The sequence below is a fragment of the Pteronotus mesoamericanus genome, unplaced genomic scaffold (genome assembly GCF_021234165.1).
Source record: "Pteronotus mesoamericanus isolate MK-2021 breed Mesoamerican mustached bat unplaced genomic scaffold, CSHL_Meso_final scaffold_1066, whole genome shotgun sequence".
Lineage (NCBI taxonomy): Eukaryota > Metazoa > Chordata > Mammalia > Chiroptera > Mormoopidae > Pteronotus > Pteronotus mesoamericanus.
The window spans coordinates 2,054,760-2,074,541 of record NW_026555299.1 but is presented as its reverse complement, the minus strand read 5'-3'; the positions used below and the strand labels follow the sequence as shown (position 1 = coordinate 2,074,541).

The 19,782-nt window shown below is 59.4% G+C and overlaps 2 protein-coding genes across 6 annotated transcripts; one reads left to right on the top strand and one right to left on the bottom strand.

Moving 5' to 3' along the window:
• Positions 1-327: 327 nt before the first annotated feature.
• Positions 328-10,752, bottom strand: PEX16 (peroxisomal biogenesis factor 16). Of its 5 annotated transcripts, XM_054587106.1 has the most exons (13): positions 10,055-10,752; positions 9,594-9,711; positions 9,357-9,392; positions 8,509-8,585; positions 8,023-8,156; positions 7,791-7,891; positions 6,923-7,003; positions 6,635-6,787; positions 6,462-6,534; positions 6,214-6,333; positions 4,765-4,829; positions 651-724; positions 328-465 (listed from the first exon to the last, which is right to left on the bottom strand). In XM_054587106.1, exons 2-13 carry the CDS (start codon positions 9,703-9,705, stop codon positions 328-330), a joined length of 1,164 nt encoding a protein of 387 aa, XP_054443081.1. In that variant the 5' UTR covers positions 9,706-9,711; positions 10,055-10,752. The 5 variants fall into 5 exon arrangements, with proteins under 5 accessions (XP_054443081.1, XP_054443077.1, XP_054443078.1 ...); XM_054587102.1 differs by lacking the exons at positions 328-465; positions 651-724 and adding an exon at positions 4,148-4,220 and having other exon boundaries at positions 9,516-9,711; XM_054587103.1 differs by lacking the exons at positions 328-465; positions 651-724 and adding an exon at positions 4,148-4,220.
• A 3,397-nt stretch (positions 10,753-14,149) lies between these two features.
• On the top strand, positions 14,150-19,468 carry LARGE2 (LARGE xylosyl- and glucuronyltransferase 2). Its single transcript, XM_054587187.1, has 13 exons — positions 14,150-14,769; positions 15,097-15,179; positions 15,350-15,473; positions 15,713-15,884; positions 16,011-16,115; positions 16,520-16,632; positions 16,700-16,825; positions 16,917-17,072; positions 17,189-17,349; positions 17,741-18,019; positions 18,360-18,509; positions 18,599-18,794; positions 19,015-19,468. The coding sequence occupies exons 1-13, from the start codon at positions 14,497-14,499 to the stop codon at positions 19,210-19,212; spliced, it is 2,136 nt and encodes a 711-aa protein (XP_054443162.1). The 5' UTR covers positions 14,150-14,496; the 3' UTR covers positions 19,213-19,468.
• Positions 19,469-19,782: the final 314 nt, after the last annotated feature.

The following is a 19,782-nucleotide window of genomic DNA, read 5'->3' as shown; positions in this document are numbered from 1 at the left end:
GGCCCCGTTCCCAGCTGTCACCCGTGTGGCCTCTTGATGGCTCCACCACCGACCTCACCGGCATGCTGGCCCCTGGCAGGTGGGGGCCCCTCGAGGAAGGAGGGTGCCCGCAGCAGGGCCCCACGCTGGCAGGAGAAGGGGGGCTTCCCAACTGGCCCAGCCTCTCGGCTGCTTTGGCTGTAGCCCCACCTTGGTCCTGTCACCCTGGCCACAACTATTAAAGTGCCATTTCCTGTCTGGACCACAGTGGTGTATCTGCACGGACCCTGCCCACCCCCAGCTCACTTCCATCCCAGGAAAGGCCAACCCTTGCTGCACAGAATAGCTTTATAAGGGGGTCCCATCACAGACGTGTGTCGTAGTAGTACTCAGCCATGTCGGGGCCATCCCGCTTGCGCTGCTGGGCCTGGGAGAGGAGGGGTCGAGGCCCTCGTGGCCAGGGGTGCTTCGGTCGGATCCCATAGTCTGAAGGGAAAAGAGGGTATGGGTGGTAGGGAGAACCTGGTTTTGAATCTGCTGGAGTCACCCCTGAACAGATGCCATTTGGCATAAGAAGACCCTGTGGCTGGACCTGAGTGCCCTCCGTGCCCTCCCCAGGGCATGTCTCCCCGCTCAGGGGAGGCGGGGGAACGGGCAGGAAGAGACAGTACCATCCACCAGGCCGGACAGTGGCTGCGAGAGTTCCAGGGGGGCCGAAAATTCCTCAGAAACAGATCGCTGAGGCCTGCGGGAGATGGGGTGCTCAGCGCTGGCCCCAAAGGTCACCGTCACCTCCCTTTGAAGCAGGGAACAGCCCAGGATAATGGCACTGAGCCTCTCCTCCGGGGAGGGGGCAGCGTGGCAGAGCCACCCCCCCCCCGCCCCCACCTTCCAGGCCCTGCCCGTTGAGCCCTGACCCTGTGCTCCTGGGAGTTACCTCAGCGGGTGGGGGCGGAGCGCAGCCGCCAGGATGAGGTGGAGGAGGAGGCTCAGCCTGGCCCTGGGGTACAGCGCCATCTCCAAGCTCCGGTGCTGGATCCGGCTTCTGCTGGCCCCTCCCCCTGCGGAAGAACGGAACCCCGCCAACTCGCAGGGCCACCTCACAAAGGACATTCGTTCCAGGGCTCAGCACCAGCTCCTGGCTGGGCCAGACACCTCCACGGTGAGGTTTGCTTTCTGTTTCATCTTACTGCCACCGTAGGTTAGCAGGTGCCCAACCACAACCTGTTCTAGTGCCGCTGCCCAAGGGTTAAGGGCACAGCACGCTGGAGCCAGCTCTCCGTTCAAATCTCCGCCCGGCTTCTTGCTAGGTGGCCACGTCAATCTCTGTGGGCCTCGGTTTGCACATCAGCAATGTAAACACATGATGTCTCCAAGGCCTGGCGCACAGTAGGCCCTCAGCAGAGGTCATCATCACCAAAGTCACATCACCTAGAGCCCCGTCCATTCGCACTCAGCCTCCCACCGCCACCGTCGCTGTCCCTCGAACAGCTCAGTGAACCCACGAAGGTCCTGCCAGCTGAAGGGCCCAGAGCGCGCACTCAGCCTTGCCGGCTCGGAGATGCCCCTGGAGCGGGGGCAGGGCAGGTCGATAGGGGCCACGCTAAGGGACTCCCCCAGCTTAAAACAACCTGGCTCGGGGCCTCCGCAGGCCCTGTCACCACCCCCAGGGCTGGACAGAGGGCTTTCAAGTTCCGTGGCAAAGCCTAGGACCTGATGCCCCATCAGAGCATATGCTTCTGGAGGGCAGGAGCTCCGGGGCCCCAGCACTTGACACCTGGTGGGTGCGCAATAAATACTTGCTGGATGAGTAAGTGCAATGTGGCCATTTACTGCAGTCTCCTCTCAGGCCTGAGGCAGCTGTGGGGCCCTTTGGTTCCTGCCCAGCCCATTGACCAGGGCCGGCCCAGCTCACTGCGGGAGCCCCAGACCCAAGGCTCTAAAGATGGACCCTGGGCCCCACCTAGACCTGTGGGATTGGCGCCTGAGGGCTGAGCTGGGGGTCTGCACTTAGGAAACCCGGCTCCCCCTAAGACAGCAAATCTATTAGCAGGCCCACCCCCCTCCTTCAACTGCTGAGATGCCCCAGAGGGGGATGCCCTTGTTTCCAACCCTAGCTCCTGGCCCAGAGTAGCCCCCTGAGCCTGACCAACTCCGAGTCTCCTTCAGTGCACCTGCTTCCAGTGCTCAGAGCCCAAGCCCTGACTTCTCACTGACCACCTACCTCCCTGAACACAAGTCTCCTGCTTCTGTATCCCGTCTCCACCAAAGTTCGCCCCCGCTGGGAACTGAGTTCTGGGCACTCCGACTCCAAGCCCTTGACCTTCATCACCCCCACTCCCTTCAAGATGCCATCTCTTCCTCTCTCTTTTTTTAAAGATTTTATTTATTTAATTTTAGAGGGGGAGGGATAGAGAGGGAGAGAAACATACATGGATGTGTGAGAGACACATCCATCGGTTGTCTCTTGCCTGCTCCCAACTGGGGACCTGGCCCACAACCCAGACACGTGTCCTGACTGGGAATCGAAATGACCACCTTCCTGTTCATGGGTAGATGCTCAATCCACTGAGCCACGCCAGCCAGGGCCGCCGCTCCCTCCCTACCCGCAGCCAGTCTGAAGGCCTGCCTGGGTTCCTCCTAAATCTATCCCCGTGCCATGGCCCTAATTCTGCCCCGGCCATTGTTCCAAATCTCCGCCAGCAATGTCACCGCTCTATCCTCCATCTCTGCCCATCCGTCAGCCCGCCCCGCCCCACTGCCTCCCACAGGCAGGTCACCTGGTGTGGGATGGCCCGTTGGATCTGGCCCCAACCGCGTCCTCCAGCCTCCACCAGTCCCCACCCTCTGCTCCCTCCTGCCCCGGCACTGGCTTCATGCCACTGACACTGCCCATACTGTTTTCTGCACACATGGCCTCCGCGCCCAGTCCGCCCATCAAAGAACAGATGTTTTACCAGTCTGGAAGACTGCTTGGACGGAGGTTCCCTTGAACAATAAACCTTCCCCAGCTGTCAGCCTGAGCCGGAACGCGCCCACTCGCTCACCCCATCTAAACTACTCTCTGTACACACTTCTACCCGCATTTACATGCCTGTCTCCTCCCCCTGGACTGCTGGCTGCAAGGGCTGTGCTTTACTCATTTCTGAGCACTCAGCACAAGGCCCCGAGCTTGCTACAGAGCAAGTGCCCAGTGACGCTTGTTACACTCAGCACAAGATGGTGGGCCTTGAGTTGTGACCACTGAAGCTCAGTGCCTTCATCCCCCAGCCCAGCGCCTGGGATCAGTGGCTTCTCAGAAACGCCCAGGGAAAGCAGTGGGGAAAGGCCAGACCCTCGGGGGGTGAGGGGGGCCTCCCCAGGGGGTCTGGGCGGCAAAGTTCCATGGACAGCAGCGCAGATGGAGTTCTCTCGGAACCGAAAGGGCCACCTGTCCAGCTGGGACCGCCAGCAGAAGAGCGCTCCGTTCACAGGGTGAAGGGGACGGGGCAGAGGTTAGGAAAGGGAGACCAGGCAGAACCTGCACCCAGCTTTCTCCCAGCGCTGCTTGAGCCACCATTCCTTCCAGCCCAGCATCAAGTCCAGTGCTGGTGGGTGCCTAACAGTCTTTCCCAGAAGAGGAAAACCTTTTGCTCTCAACTAGGTCAGGGCTTGAGGTACCCCCTGCACAGAGCTGGGCCCACTGATCACCAGGCCCCTCACAGCGACGCTGGCAAGCAACAGGGCCCTGTGGGGAAGGCACAGACAGAGGCCCTGGCCAGGAGACACACAGGCAGCTGTCATCGCCGCCCAGTTCCGCCTCATCAACAGGATGTGCTGAGAGAGAGGCACTTTACTCCCGCAGCTGCCCCGAAAAGCAGCTTCCCGTGCTCGAGGTTAAATCCTAGCTTTCTGTGGCTGAGGAACAGGGTCCCGGTCCGAGCAGAGGCTTTAGTCCAGTGACAGTGGCTCCAACACCAGAGGGTGCAGTCCAAGTCAGGGTGTTGCAGAGGCTCCGGCGGCACCCGGGGCTGCGTGCAGAGCCTGGCCAGGGTGGGAGTGCCAGGCACCCCAGACCGCGGGCACGGAGAGGCCACAGGCTTGGGTACTGCCAGAGTCAGTTTTATTAGGGCAGAGGGGCCCGGAGAACTGAAAGGCTGAGGCACCCCTGCCCCTCCCCGCCCCCCACCCCTACGACGTCTGTCAGCCCCAACTGTAGAAATAAATTTTCTGCCAGGTGGGCAAGTAATCCATGAGTGGCCCTGCAATGGGAGCACGAGAGAGAGAGAACAAATGCAAGTTCAGGGCCGAGGGTCAGCCACTGCGCTCAAATCCAGCTGGTCACATCTGCAGAGCCAGGAGCCCGACTCCCTCGCCTCTTCCCCCCTAGGGAGGGAGCACGTGCCACAATCTTTGTCTCCACTTACAGACCAGGGTTCCCAGGTTCAGAGAGGCCACATGGCTTTCCAGCTGCAGAGGCTGACAGCCCAGCCCAGTGACTCTCTGCTGAGGTGGAATCCCCAACGGCCTAGCAGGCTCTGTCCCCGCCAGAGTCGGGCTCCACTCAGAGTCTCTGGTTCCCCCAGGACACAGAGGCAGGGGAAAGGCTGACACCCTGGTCAGGCTTAACTTTCCTCCCTCCACGGGCCAGCCAGCCCTTGTCCAGGAGCTCTCGCCCACCTAAGCTGACCTCTGTCTCCCTATGCAACAATCCAATGACAAGGAGACAGAGGAAAAAAGGCAGGGGGACCGGGCCATGCATGAGATCCATCACACTGTAATAATCGCACTGTGCCCCGTGCTCACTTGCGACCAGGCCGATGCCCGGGACGTGGTCTGCCAGCAGCTGGAGCAGGAAGAGGATCCTGGCCCTGCGAGGAGATAAATGGGGGGGCAGGCTGAGCGGGGTGCCTGGGTCCCTGGAAATGAGGGTGCTGACACACCTTCGCCGGCCACCTGACTACAAGCAGTGCACTGTAAGGCAGGAAGTAACTACGGCGCGAGGACAGACCCCAGCACAAAGGACGAGACCTCCGGGCATGGCGCTGGCCCTGCCCCGTCCCAGCCACCGGCAGGCCTGGGATGCTCACAGAGGCAAGGCAGCCTGGCTCCAGAGACGATGTTGTCTCTGTGACAATAAGAAAAAGGGAAGCAAGACTGTGCCTTCCTGGACTGCACCCTGCTCCTGTCCTCTGGGGCAACAAGGAATTTCTCTGACTGCTTTCCAGACCTTTCCAGTCTGGGCCACCGCCCTGAGGGTGCCAGGCCAGCCAGGTCAGTGGAGAGCGAGCCAAGCCAGAGGCCTGCAGCCTGGGAAGCCGCCTCTGCAACCACCGTCCAAAATCCTGCTGGTCAATGGGATCCTGGGGCTGTGGTGTTCCCTCTGGTAAAGGCATGCAGTTTGTGGGGATGTGGGGAGACTCGTGTAAGCCTCTAGAGTATGGAGCAGGGTTTGGCTCTAGTATCATATGAGTTTTTAAACTTATCTCAAAGTAGGGACTGCCAGACAAAGTTAGTTTTGCTGAGGTGGCATCAAAAATGACATAAGCTTGCTTTCTACTGCCTCAAACAAAAACAGAGGTGGTGTGGCCATAATATGAAGTACAGTTCCAATTAATGCTCCAGTCTTTAAGCAGCATAAGGTTAAAAACCTACACAGGGGGCTCCTGGGAGCCTCCAGTCTGTCTCACGGCCCCAGCTGCTACTCAGGGAGCCCTTCTCAGTTCTCGGCCTGACCTCCGGCGGCCATCCCTGGGAGACCTGTCCCTGAGCACCCCCCACAACAGGCCCCCCTCCGGCAGGCCTCTCTCTGTCTGGCGGAGACTAGGAGCTCTGGACTCTGCACTGGTTGGCTGGAGGGCTTTGTTTAAGCTGCCCCAACCTCTTTGAACCTCAAACGCCTCCCAAAAGAAGTGGGGGTAGTCCAAACTCTTTGACAGGACTGTGCAAATGAGCCAGAGGGTGTGGAAAGCCTGAAGCCCCCGCCATCCCTTGTAGCATGGCCCTGTGTGTGTCTCCTGTCAACAACTGCTTAAGCCCCTATTTGCATGGGCTTGTGGTCCCAAAAGCTTGGAGGTTGGGTCTAGGCTGGATCCAATAAATGAGTGACCACACTGCAGGACGGCACATGGCAGGTGCTCGTGAACCCGGGATGGAGGAAGGAGGGAGGAAGGAAGGGGATGGCACATCGGTGTCCCACTCCACACCGCTCTCCCTTGCTGAGGGTGGGCCCCGCATTTGCTGTAGGGCGCTTACTCGGAGAAGCGGTCGTAGAACGGGGAGCGCAGCAGGTAGTAGAGCAGCAGGATGGTCCGACGCCGCAGCTCCAAACGCTCCCTCCGGCTCAGGCCCTTCCTGTCGCTCAGGAGGCTCAGGCTGGGCAAAGGAGGTAACACAGTTAGGGCCAGCAACAGGAGAAGGGGCGTCTGCCTGCCGGGAGAGGCCAGGCCTGCAGCACGAAGCTCAGCAGAGGGAGTGGGGCCTCCAGACAGGCCCAGGCTCACCTGGTGACATCCACGACACCAGAAAGGAGCCAGGGCGTCCATGAGCGCTGACCCCATATGCCCAGGCTAAGCACTGATGGCCAAGGCGTCAAGGATGTCTCCAGCACAGGGCCCGCCCTGCGCATTCCCATCGTCCCTACCCCCGAGTGGCAGCAGCCCCACGCTAAGGATACAATGCAGCAGGGGCCGGGCAATATACAAGGACTCTGCAATGGTCTCCTGCAGCCCCAGTGGGGTGGGGGTGATGCTCAGTTCCTCCTCGTGCCGCTGCTGCCATCTTTCCTGCTGCTGGGGGGCTCCCCAGTGCCTTGAGTGCAGGGACGGAGCTAGAACACAAAGGCGGATGAGCAGCCAGGCCCAGGCTGGGGCAGGGGGAGGGCAGGTGGTGATGACAGCCAGACCCTTAGCCCCACAGTGACCTCAGATCTGAGATGCCCAGTCCAGCTGTGTCCTACACTTACTGTTCTGGAGGGTTCGTACCACTCGGTTTGACCGCTTCCCCACGTATGACTGCTCCTGGCTGCCATGGCTGTGCTCACCGTCTAGCAGAGAAAGACAGAGGGCCACGCTGTCAGAAGGACATGCCTCCAGCAGAGCCCGCACAGAGTGTGTGTTGCAAATGAATGCTCATGGGCTAAGGGGAGAACGGATGAACTTGTACTAAGAACAGCTGAGTCAAGGACACTGCATCAGGGACTGTGGCCCAACCTGGCACCTGCTTGTAGTGGGCAGCATTCTGCCACCTTCCCTGGCCTAAAAAGAGGTCAGCATCACCTGTGGCACATGAACCAGCCAAGAACCCAGGCTTCCAAGGGACTGGAACAAGGCAGGGACAGCCCAGCCACATCTGCAGAAACCCGGCACCAGAGGGGTTATATCTTCAGTCCTTGGCTCTCAACATGTTCGTGAGAAACTGCCCCCACTAAAGGCGAGGAGAGCAAGGCTCAGAGACCAACAGGAGATGGGCCCAAAGCTCTGAAGGGACAGATTTGTCCCGTGTCCTGCCTCATGATCCCGGGATGCTTAATATAGAGCCAGGCCCAGGAACAAAGTTGGTATGATCCCTGTCTCCTGCTGAAGCTCTGTCCCCTCTCCGTGCAGCCCACAAAAAAGGATGAGGACTCTGATGTCAGAAGTCCTGAGCTCAAATTCCGATTCTGCTCCAACCTAATCTTTATATTTTCTTCTCTGTAAAATACAGGGTGATGAGACCAAATGAGTCGATGGGGACAGATGCGCTCTGTAAGAGGACGATATTCATTTGGTCGCCTCTAAAGCCACAAACCAGTCCCGTGCTCAGTTCCACTCCAGAATGGGGAAGCCACTTACCCGGGGCCTGTGCCTGGGCCTCCCTGTCCAGGGGGGCGATGGGGGGTGAGGTCTGGAGGCCAGCCTTGAACCAGACGAGCAGGAACATTCGCAGGACCGCCCTGGATTGGGAGCACGGCAGGGCTGAGGGGAAGGTGACTAGCGGCACAGGTACCGGGGTGCTCTGCTGAACCCCATCTATACAACTGGCCTTGGTTACCCCGACCCGGGGCCCTCCACAGCCCCAACATACTTGGCCAGCTGGATGAGGGCAACGACGAGCCAACGGCCCGCTTCGCCCCACACCTTGGCGGCCCCCATCTCCATGAACACCTCCACGCATTCCAGCACACTCAGCCACGTCAACAGCTTCTGCTGGGACAGCGACTGCAAGAACCCCGGGCCAAGAGGTCAACGGGCATCCCCATATCCCCAGCTCTCCCCCAAGGGACTCCTCTGAGAAGAGAGGTAGCTTTTCCCCTTTCCAAATGTGGAGGTCTGAGCTCTCTACCTGGGGCAGGCTGCTGCATGTTTCTGAAACAGTCTCTTCATGTGAGATGGAGACATTGACACCTTGACACTTCACCTAATGAGACGCCTGAGGCTCACATGGATGTGGGCATGTCTCGTATTCTATGAGACCATACAGCGTGTGCTATACACACAGGCAGGCTGGTTGTTGCTGTTTCTTTCCCAAGTCCCTATGCTTTCCGCCCTCAGTTCCTGGCAGAATTCTCACCACGGGCAGCTTTTTCCGAAGCTCCTTCCGTAGGATCCCATCATTGAGCAACACAAGCAGGTTGGAGGCGGAGTACACTGAGGGGTAGAGTGTGGTTTTGAGAGGCTGGCTCTGCAGCCTCCACCCCATCACCTTCTCCCCAGAGCTGCATGGGTCAGCCACCCACAGATTATGTGGAAACCGACCTGCCTCCCTGTCCACTTCTTCAGAGCTCCACACTCCCCAATATGATCTCATGTGCATGGGTGGAATGAGAAAGAATGGTTTGATCTCAGTGACAAACTGGCCCAGAACTGCCCACTGTGCTTCAAATAGCCACAGGTGTGTGGCTTCACCTCCTGGCCTCTGCTTTCTCTGCAGCCTGTTCCTGAAAGTCTATTTCATTTCCACCTTTCAAAACCCAGCTCATCCTTTCAGGTATGTCACGTCCAGTATTCACTAAGCAAATACTACAGAGTGACTTACAGTCTGCGGATCCAGGAACTGGGAGCTCTGGATTTGAATCCTGGTTCCAGGATCATCAGTGCCTGTTCCCTAACCTCAACGAACTTCTGCTCTCTTAACTGAACACCGAGGGCAACGGTACCCACTTTATGTGACTGTAGGAAGGATTAACTGGGCAAAGGCAGGGAAAGCACTTGGCCCGGCCCTCTGACCCGCAGACTTGTTTCTCAACTATGGGGGCATAGAGTGCACAGGAAAGTGGACGCTGGACCTTTGTCCGACTCAGTAACAGCACAGGATGATCTAACGGGAAGTCCAGGACTGCGACCTGGGGTGACCACCCGCCCCTCTGAGAAGCCCTCCTGAGCCATCCCGCCCCCCACCCAGCCCTGAGCCCGGCTCACCCAGCTCTGACAGCTCGTGCGAATCGGCGAAACGACCTGAGAAGGCACAGAAGGAGGCATCTGTGAGCTTCCTCACCGTGCGTCTTTGGGTCCCTGGATGTCCCCTCCCAGCGCCCTACGGGAACCCGGAAGGAACTTCCCAAACACAGAGATCACTACCCTGACTCTGGAGGGAAAGGGACCAGTCGGGTCGGAGGTCAGAGCCCCGAAGGGATGGGTCAAAGGTCGGGGTGGCACCTGCCAGCAGGTAACTGAGGCCCCGCACTGCCGTCTCCAGCTGGGCCGTGGCGGCCGGGTGACGAGTCACGTACTCCTGGTAGCGCAGACCCAGGAGCCGCAGCTTCTCCATCCTGCCCTATGGGCCGACAGAGGTACTGACCGACAGTACGAGTGATTGCGGAGCCCTGCTTCCTGCGCCCTCCTTCCTGCTTCCGGTGCTAGGCCTGCCTCTCTGTTGCTTAACTTCCGCGGTCCAGGAGGACGGCGACGTGAAGGGCCATTGAACCCCACCATCACCCCATTTCTTATAACACCTCCCACCAGGGTAGCGCCTAGCAACTGCGGGACTAATCCCGCCCCCCTACTCCTTCAGATCATTGGTTAACACACTCTCCGCCCCCGCCCCCTATTCGCTCAACACTGTCGCGACCCTGCTTTTACGCCTTCCCGGTTGGCTGTCCTTGCGCCTGCGCAGTTACACCTCCGAGAACGCTCCCGGGCAGCCTGAGACGATCGTTCCAGGAAAGGGTTCGGGAGTCTAGAGTCTTTCCAATAGAACGCCGAGAGGTTCCAACGGGAGGACTGTATTTTAAAAGGCTGGGAGGCAGCGCGCGGAAGGAGCCGCCAGCAGACTTGAGGAGGCGCCCAGGGAGTCTAAAAACAGACGGAGTGTGTATCTCTGCAGGCGCGCCTGTGGCCAATTTCGTCGTCTCCCGTCCCCCACCACAAGTAGTGCTGGGGGAAACTGAGGCAGAGAGGGGTCCAGCATCCCACGCAGGCTCGATCCCCCTGCCAGCACCGTTAGTGCCCCGGCTTCGGCACCAGCTCCGGCAAGGACTTTGCCCATCAAGAGCGCGCACTTTCACTGCCACCTCTGTGGAGAAACCTTGGCCTGGACATCTGCTCTCGGCTCGGGAGTTTTTCTCTGGGCCTCGGATTTCCCCATCTGTAAAATGGTTTGAGGGCAGACTGGTCCTTGAACTTGGGATCAATTTCAAAGCGCTCTTTGGCCCTCGGATGCACCTCCCGATGTTCAGCTGCTCCCCAAGGGATGGGGGTGGGCCCTGGGGATTCCTTTCCAAACAGGGCAGCCTCCTTGGAAGAGGTAGCGACGGGAAACGAGGAGCGAGAGGCGGAGGGAAAAGAGACGCTCCTGTGAGGCAGCCATTAGCTGCGGAGAAAGGGGCGGGGCATGCGCGCTGCCGTGCAGATCCCGACTGTGCACAAGGGAAGGATCCGTTTAAGAACCCTGTCGAGATTTGAATCCTGGTCTAGTCTGACCACAGAATGTAGGTGTTTTAAGCAACACATCTCACCAGGGAGCCACAGTCCCTCCTTGCACTCCCTTTCCCGAGCCTTCTCCGCAGTATAGTTTTCTATATCCAGTGGGAAATCACAGCTTCCTGGCCTATGAAGGCCGAGGGAGATGTGCCCACGGCCCTCGGGAAAGGCAAAGGAATTGGAGGCTCAGGAGGTGGGCGAGGCATCACCAGCAACATTTCTCACCATCTCCAGTGCTAGGCTCGCTCACCACCGTCTTCTTAGCAACCTTGCCATGTTGCTAGAAATTCCTTTACACAGATGGAGAGTAAAAGGCCCAAGGAGGGGAAACGACTTACCCCCGGTCACAAAGCATGGCATTGCCAAAAGGACCATAATGCAGGTCTCCGGTGGCAGTGTTCTCTCCCCTACTGCCCACCACACAGAGCAGTGACACGTTGAGGCCGTTTGGTCATGAGTCAAGTTAGCAGCTGGGGTTAAATTAAGACCAGGGCTCAGGTTATTCAGGGATGTGGGCTGCTTTCTCCCTTCCTTCCTGCACCTCACCATCTAAATGAACTTGTTCCCCAACCCTCACCAGTGGGTACTCCTCTGCCCCTTTGCTCCGTGGCTGTGGCAGGAGTCAGGAGGAAGAGTGTGCGGTGTCTTGGGCACTGCCAGGCTGGTGATCCTCCACATTTGGGAAGGAGAGGCATGGAGAACAGAGGGGTAGGCTCCCCCAGACAGAATTTGAGAAGTTCTTGAGCCTGTTTCTCTTACTTCCTTTCAGGACTGGGAGGGGATTATGGGCCCAGCGAGGCTGACTACAGGAAGGTGGCCTGTTCCTCTCCAGACTCTGGGCCTGCTTAGGTCCCAGAGACAAAGAGTGGCATGTGCAGGAGGCGCCCAGGGCAGCTCCTCCCGCTTCTCCTTGCTGGGCCCCTGCCTGGATTTGATTGCCTGACTGGGCTGGAAGGGCCTCTGGGCAGGTTGGGCCAAATGTCCCCTCCTTAATTCTGCCCTGAGCCACAGGGGAAGAGAGCTAGACCAGTCTACTAGGGACAGATGAAGACGCTAAGGCCCAGAGAGGGGGCCTGATTGGTTCAAGGTCACACAGCAAAGTCCTGGGCAGAGCTGGGCCAAGCCAGGTCTCAGGCCCGGGAGACCAGCCACCTTTATATGCTCATATAAAGATGAGTCTCCCTTTCCCTTCCATACCCAGAACCTCTTGGACGCCCAGCAGGCACCTCACCACTTCAATTTCTCCTGAATGGCAAGGCTGAACAAGGGACAGGGCGAGCGCTGTGAGTGACCTCAGCCCCAGGTGCTGACCCAGCTCCCCCTGACACTCCCTTGCCAGGCCCCAACCGTGTGCCCTACACGTTCCCTCACGTTGAATCCCCACCGACAGCCTCTGTTGAGGGTCTTACAGAGGGATTGACCCACCCCCACCCAAGCTCCAGGCTAGAGATGAGGGTCGGGGACTGGAGGCTTAAAGCTCCAGATGCTTGGGTGGCCCTTACATCCCCTCATCTCCTCTCAATTCCAGGATATATAAGGAGATGCCATCAGTCTCCATGACAACCATTGCCTCTGACTTCCAAAGGCCCAAAGCTCAACTTTCCTTGCACTCCACCTCCTGAGAAAGGCATCCCAAACTCTCGGAGGAGGAGACCTGGGGGTCTCAGGCTGGGGTGCTTTGCCACAGATTTTTGGGAGCTGGGGGGCCTCTCAGGCCCTCACGTTTTATAGCTGGCTGTTAGACTAAAAGATCCAGCCTGAGCCCCCTTCCAGGTCAGGGTGAGGCCCACTGGGATCCGTCCACTTTAAGCACAAACCTATTTTTTTTTTTTTAGGGATAAAAAATATTCAATAAAGTGGAAAGAAACAAACAAACAAAAAGCTGGGGGAGCAATATTTCTAGACAAAATACCAGACAAAATAGACTTTAAAACAATAGCTATATTACAAGAGACAAAGAAGGACCAGCAATTTCACTTCTGGATATTTTATCTGAAGAAACCAAAATCACCAAATAGAGAAAACATATATATCCTTATGTTCATTGTGGCATTATGTACAATAGCCAGGATAGGGAAGCCAACCTTGAGTCCACCAACGGATGAATAAAGATGTGAAGCATATACGCCATGGTCTGTCTAGAAAGTATCCACCCATCAGCACAAACTTACTGAGTGCTTGGTATGTGCCAGGCCCTGACTGGGCACTGGGGACTCAGTTCCATGAGCAGCCACCTGCTAGAGGGGAGACCGGTCATTAACAAGTTGACAAGGTCAAATTTCAAGAGAGCTAGGAAGAAAATTAACCTAGGGATATGGAAGGAGGCGCAGGCCTTGTGAAAATCTGGCAGAAACCAGGCAGAAGGAACATCTAGGGCAAATCCTGGGGCAGGAAACCTTTAGGGAGGAACGGCAGGACACTGCCTGCAGGGTAGAGCCTGGGGAAGAAGCCCCAGAGTGTCCTAACTGGTCCCTTCAGCTCCCCTGGGGGAGGATAATGCCTGTGAAACGGGACTGATGCGAGGGTTAATTGCGATGGAGTTTGTGGACACACACAGCACAGGGCCTGGCACGGAGTTTATGTGCTCAGTCAACAGTGGCTGTCCTTCATGGTCCACAGCGCCCACCACCCTCTGCCGGCTGGAGTCCTGGCTGGTGCCTACAGTGGGTGCTGGGGCCGGGGAGCAAAGGAAGAGATCCAGGCCCGTGTCCGGCACAATCTACACTGTCTAGGCAAGGGTCGGGATCCCAGGCCTTACGCTGGGGGCGCAGGTCACCCGCGTCACTGAGGTCTCTCGCGGTTCCTAAGCAAGAGACAACCTTCACAAGGCCGTGTTGTCCCAGCCCCCGCTGAGCCAGGCCGGACCCCCAGGACTGGGCAGGGGAGGCTAGGTCAGGAGTGGGGGGTGGAGTGGGTAGGAAAGCAGGGGGAAACAGGGCTCAGGTGCTCCGCGATTCCAGGGCAGGTCTCGGCCAGCTCCGCGCTCTGTCCCCAGAGCAGGTGTCCCTGACCTCCGCGGCTGGCATTCCAGCCCCCTCACTTCGGCAGTCTCTTTCATCCTGGGCCCGGGGTCACGGCCCCTCCCGCAGAGGGAGGTTTAGAGGAGGAGCTGGGGCCCCAGGGCAATCTAGAGGGGGAGGGGCTCAGGGCAGGTAGCCGGGACTGGGCCTTCCCGGTTGGCGGCCTGCTTCCTCCAGGCATCTGGGGGGTTTTTGGGGTTCCTCCCCCGCTGGAGGGGAAGGTCGGGTGCCCGAGCAGGGACAGGGCCAGCCCTTCCACCACCGCCCCCCGACGCCGCCAGGACCGGGGGTGTCTCCCCGCCCGTTCAGGTTCAGCCAAGCAGAGATGAAACCTGAACCCAGGTTGGGGGCGGGGCTGCCTGCTGCTCAGACGGGTCTGGCCTACGCCTCCACCCCTTTTCCCCCACCTCCCGCACCCTGGCTGGCTTCTGGAAGAGTAAGGTCCGAGTCCCCAAGCGGCTGGAGTAGGTGAGGTGGCGACTCAGCGGGAGCGGACTGGGCGTCCGTCGGGCCCCGCCGCCCCAAGGCTGACCCTCCTCTCTCCTTCCCGGGTCGTAGGGCCCGCGATGGAGTCCGCAGCCTGGGGTGGCGCCCCGCCTTGAGAGCCCCCGCAGCCTGCCATGCTGCCCCGAGGGCGCCCCCGGGCGCTGGGGGCCGCCGCGCTGCTGCTGTTGCTGCTTCTTTTTGGATTCTTCCTGTTCCGCGAGGATCTGGAGTGTGAGCGCCGCGAGCGGGGAGGCCCGGGATCCTTCCCCTGTGCGCTAACGCCACGTAGTCCTCCAGACGGGCGGCCACGCGGGGCTGCTGGCCTCGACGGAGACCAGCAGGTGGACCACCAGGGCCACAACCGCTCGGACTGCGTCCCGCCACGGCCGCTGCCTCCCAAGTGCGAGGTAGGTGTGCGCGGCCTCTGGTGGCGGGAATCCCGGGAACACCGGGCCGGCCACCTGGGTCCCTCTGGGAATCTAACAGCTGGCGTTGGCTCTGGCACTGACCAGCCAGCTAGGAGCGCCTGGGGTTTGCGCCTCCTCTTGGATCAGTCTCGGTTTCCCCACTTGTGAAATGCCGGAGGTGGGCTATTGCTCCCCACCACTCTTCCCTAGCTCGGATGGCTGGAGGGGGGCTACACTGCCCTAGGCCAGGCCAGGCCAGCTCAGCCGCGGGTCCTCACCACCTAGTGCACAAGGGCGCTGCTGCTAACCTCAGCGTCTCTCCCCCAGCTCTTGCATGTGGCAATCGTGTGTGCAGGACATAAGAGCAGCCGCGATGTAATCACCCTGGTGAAGTCCATGCTCTTCTACAGGTACAGCCAGGTGTTGGGGGTGGGGGGGCCAGAAGTGGGGAACAGAACAAAGCCTTGAGCTTTGAGGATCACAAAGTTGGTGTTTCCACTTCTGAGTGTCTTGGGGTAGGGCTTGTCCCATGTTGTTCCTTCTGGGCCCTTCCAGCTTTCTTCCCCTGTCCCTCCCAAAGGAAAAACCCTTTGCACCTCCACCTGGTGACTGATGCCGTGGCCAGGGGCATTTTAGAGACGCTCTTCCGTACATGGATGGTGCCCGCCGTCTGGGTCAGCTTCTACGACGCTGATGCGCTCAAGGCAGGAGCCCTGGCCTCTGTGACTCCTCCCCAGCCCACCCAGCCCCTCCTTCCTCCCAGGGTGAGGGGGTGGAGTCGGGAGAGAGGTTAGGGTCAGCCGCCACGCCGCCACGCCCCTGAAGCTCAAATCCCTCACCCCTCCTGGGGCTCACCCCTCTGCCCCCTGTGTCGCCCTGAATGTGGGCTAGTACGCACAGGCCCTTCTTTGCCAGGCTCAGGCCCTGCCCTTCCCACCCACAGCCCCAGGTCTCCTGGATCCCCAACAAGCACTACTCTGGCCTCTACGGGCTAATGAAGCTAGTGCTGCCCGGTGCCCTGCCTCCTGACCTGGCCCGTGTAATTGTCCTAGACACAGATGTCACCTTCGCCTCCGACATTGCAGAGCTCTGGGCACTCTTTGCTCACTTTTCTGGTGAGAGGCCCGGACCTTGCCCCAGCCAACCCCCCCTCCCTGGCCTGACCAAGTCCCCCTGCAGCCTAGCCTGAAGCCAGGCCCTGTGGCAGCCTCAGGCAGCTCCCTTGTGCCCTCCCCTCCCAGACGAGCAGGTGATTGGTCTCGTGGAGAACCAGAGCAACTGGTACCTGGGCAACCTCTGGAGGAACCACAAGCCCTGGCCTGCCTTGGGCCGGGGGTTTAACACAGGTGGGGACAGTGGTGGCGGGTGGTGGTTCTAGGGACTGGGCCAGGCACAGAATGCTAGGAAGCCCCCCAGGAAGAATAGTGCTGTGGACAGACCACTGGGAGAAGAGCCAGAAAACAGTTCCAACCTTGGCTGATGACTTGGGCCAAACCACTTGGTCTTTCTGTGCCTCAGTGTTCTTATCCATTAAATGGGGATTTTACCAGCCCGGGGATTACCGAGTGTGAGGAGATGGATGTGCTCTGTAAGCTGGGGTTTGAGTGTTGACAGGGACTGTCCATGCTCATGGCTGACAGAAAATGCCGATAAGTCATAAAAAGTAAACACTCAAAAGACACCTTCATGACCCGTGGCCCCAGGAGCTGGGTCGTCCCAGGTGGGGATAACAACCTCTCCCCGCGGGCAGGTGTGATCCTCCTGCGGCTGGACCGGCTTCGGCAGGCTGGCTGGGAGCAGATGTGGAAGCTGACGGCTGCACAGGAGCTCCTCACCCTGCCCGCCACCTCGCTGGCTGACCAGGTCTGGGGGAGCCTTTCGGGGGGTGGGGCAGGCTCAGGGCTGAGGTGAGATGGCCGTCTCCGCCCAGGACATCTTCAATGCTGTAATCAAGGGGCACCCGGGGCTGGTGCTGCCCCTGCCCTGCGTCTGGAATGTGCAGCTGTCGGACCACACACTGGCTGAGCGCTGCTACTTGGAGGCGGCTGACATCAAGGTGAATGGGGGTGGGGAGCTGAGTGGTGGTTGTGGGCCAAGGATGGGGACCCCTGCTCCCATCCCCCCACTGACACCTTCCCGGGTCCCAGGTGATCCACTGGAACTCACCAAAGAAGCTACGTGTGAAGAACAAGCATGTGGAATTCTTCCGCGACCTCCACCTGACCTTCCTGGAGTACGATGGGAACCTGCTGCGGAGGGAGCTCTTTGGGTGTCCCAGCCCGCTGCCACCGGAGGCTGAGAAGGTGAGAGGGAGCCACCTTCCCTTGCGTTGGTCCCTCCTTGCTCTGGTGGGACCCAACCTGGTACGGGGGCTTGGCCTCCAGCCCAGCCCTGCTCCTTCCACCCTTGACCCCCTCAGCTGCAGCAGGCCCTGGCTCAGCTCAACGAGGAAGATGCCTGCTTTGAGTTCCGGCAGCAGCAGCTCACTGTGCACCGTGTGCACATCACTTTCCTGCCCCATGAGCCGCGCCCCCTCCGGCCCCACGATGTCACCCTTGTGGCCCAGCTCTCCGTGGACCGGTGAGGATGCTGGAGGCAGCCCCAGAGAGTGTGGCCTGGGCCGAGACTGGGCATTTGGAGAGGCAGGTTTCATTTGGTAGAAGGAAAAACTCTCAGTGCCTGATGCTTGAGGAATTCCAGAAGTTGGAGACACTGGATATGGTGGAAAGAGCAAGGGTTTGGGAATCATTCAGATGCCTGGAAATTCCCCTGTTAGTTGTGGGACCATGGGCAAGTCTTCCTCTCTCTGGCCCTCAGTTTTCTCATCTGTCAACTGAGAAAGTACTCAACTTGTGGGATGGTTGTGAAGATTGAATAAGACCAGCTCAAAAAGTGCTGGCGGGGGTGCCCCCAGCAGCTAACCTGGGAGGCATTCCGGCCCTCCCTGTGCTGACCACCCCCCTCACCCCAGGCTGCAGATGCTGGAAGCCCTGTGCAGGCACTGGCCGGGCCCCATGAGCCTGGCCTTGTATCTGACAGACGCAGAGGCCCAGCAGTTCCTGCGTTTCGTCGAGGCCTCCGTGGTGCTCTCTTCCCGGAAGGACGTGGCCTACCACGTGGTGTACCGTGAGGGGCCCCTCTACCCCATCAACCAGATTCGCAACGTGGCTTTGGCCCAGGCCCTCACGCCTTACGTCTTCCTCAGCGATATTGACTTCCTGCCGGCCCACTCCCTCTACGACTACCTCAGGTGGGCGGCCGAGTCAGAGGAATGGCGTAAGGGTGGGTGTCCCCAGGGCTGTGGCCACCTGCCAGACCCTAAGCGAGTTTGTCCCGGCTCCTTTCTGGGCCTCAGGGTCCGCTAAAATGCGGCTTGTATCAGGGCGGGGGGGCCGCACTTTCTCTGGGCTGCCATAGGGGAGGGTGGGGGGGCTGGGGCCTGCTACCCACAGCAGCTCCACTCATGTCTGCTGCTGGGCATGAGGGTGAGCTGGCCTTTGAAAGTAGGGTCCTATGGCTAATAAAGGCTAGAGAATCGCTGGGTCTGGTCCTGGGGGCGGAGCCTCCCGTTCACAGCACTCTCCCCCCAGGGCCTCCATTGAGCAGCTGCAGCTGGGCAGTGGGCGGAAGGCAGCTCTGGTGGTGCCCGCATTTGAGACCCTGCGCTACCATTTCAGCTTCCCCAGTTCCAAGGCGGAACTGCTGGCCTTGCTGGACACTGGCTCTCTCTACACCTTCAGGTAGGAGAGGCCACTGCTCTGTTCCCGTTCCCCACACCAGCCCCCACCACCCGTGGGCTCGTAGCCTCAGCCTGGCTTCCTGCCCTCAGGTACCATGAATGGCCTCGGGGTCACGCGCCCACAGACTATGCCCGCTGGCGGGAGGCTCAGGCCCCATACCACGTGCAGTGGGCCGCCGACTATGAACCCTACGTGGTGGTGCCGCGTGACTGTCCCCGTTATGACCCCCGCTTTGTGGGCTTTGGCTGGAACAAGGTGGCCCACATCGTGGAGCTGGATGCACAGGTGAGGGGGATCCTTGCTGCCTCCGGCTTTGATTTGAGGACCTCCGGGCCCAAGGAGTTCACTGTGTCTCAGTGCATTGCACTGCGCCATTGTACCATCCTTCTGTACAACTAAAACCATCTGCCCCTTGGCCTGGCTTTGGCTCCTCGAGGCTATTGGGTAAGCCTGTCCCCCATGCTCCGGCCCAGGCCCTGACCATCGGTCTGTCCCGCCCCTGCAGGAATATGAGTTCCTGGTGCTGCCAGAGGCCTTTGCCATCCACCTGCCACACACCCCGAGCCTGGACATCTCCCGCTTCCGCTCCAGCACCACCTATCGGGGCTGCCTGCAGGCCCTCAAGGACGAGTTCCACCAGGACTTGTCCCGCCACTATGGGGCTGCTGCCCTCAAATACCTCACTGCCCTGCAGCAGCCCTGAGGCCCCCCGACCTCCCAGGGCTGGGTCTGCGTGGCTCAACCCTGCCCTAGGCCGTGGCTCTCACACTCTCCGTTATTTAAATTATTTAAGGTCTCTGAGGGAAGGCCTGCAGTGGGGCACCTGGGGTCGGGTCTGGGAGCCTCCCTTTGCTGCCCTTGCTGCAGGGCTGGGGTCTAGTCTCCCTCTGCCCCAGCTGGTTTGGGGCCAGTTCCCCCATCCTCGATTCTGCATCCTTTTTTCATAAATAGTTTTAAAAGCTCTGTTTCATGTTTTTCTTGGTTTGAGGCTCGAGGGTATCCATGAACCCTGGGAGGTGCCTGGGGGCCCTGAGTCTTCCTGGAGTCATAGGAGAGCCCAGTCCCCCCACCCCCGGAGGCTGGGAGCCATGCGTCTTGCCCACCCTCCCCACACCCCAAACCCAACACCATGAGGCTGAGAGACTTTATTTGGCTTTATTTAGTAAAATGTTAAAATAAATAAATACAAATTGATCAGCTGCTCTGTATCCCCCCCACCCCCTCAAAACAAAAATCAAACAAACAAAAACAAAAACTTTGAAGCACAAAACTC

Bases quoted from the DNA above. Each gene is read 5' to 3' on its own strand.
- PEX16 (XM_054587106.1), bottom strand. From the start codon at position 9,705: ATGGAGAAGCTGCGGCTCCTGGGTCTGCGCTACCAGGAGTACGTGACT. The intron at 8,586-9,356 runs GTGAGCCGGGCT...TCTACCCCTCAG, and splicing joins GCACGAGCTGTCAGAGCTGG to TGTACTCCGCCTCCAACCTG. The intron at 7,004-7,790 runs GTAAGTGGCTTC...TTTCTCTGCTAG, and splicing joins GGCCCAGGCACAGGCCCCGG to ACGGTGAGCACAGCCATGGC.
- LARGE2 (XM_054587187.1), top strand. From the start codon at position 14,497: ATGCTGCCCCGAGGGCGCCCCCGGGCGCTGGGGGCCGCCGCGCTGCTG. The intron at 14,770-15,096 runs GTAGGTGTGCGC...TCTCTCCCCCAG, and splicing joins CGCTGCCTCCCAAGTGCGAG to CTCTTGCATGTGGCAATCGT. The intron at 16,633-16,699 runs GTCTGGGGGAGC...GTCTCCGCCCAG, and splicing joins CCACCTCGCTGGCTGACCAG to GACATCTTCAATGCTGTAAT.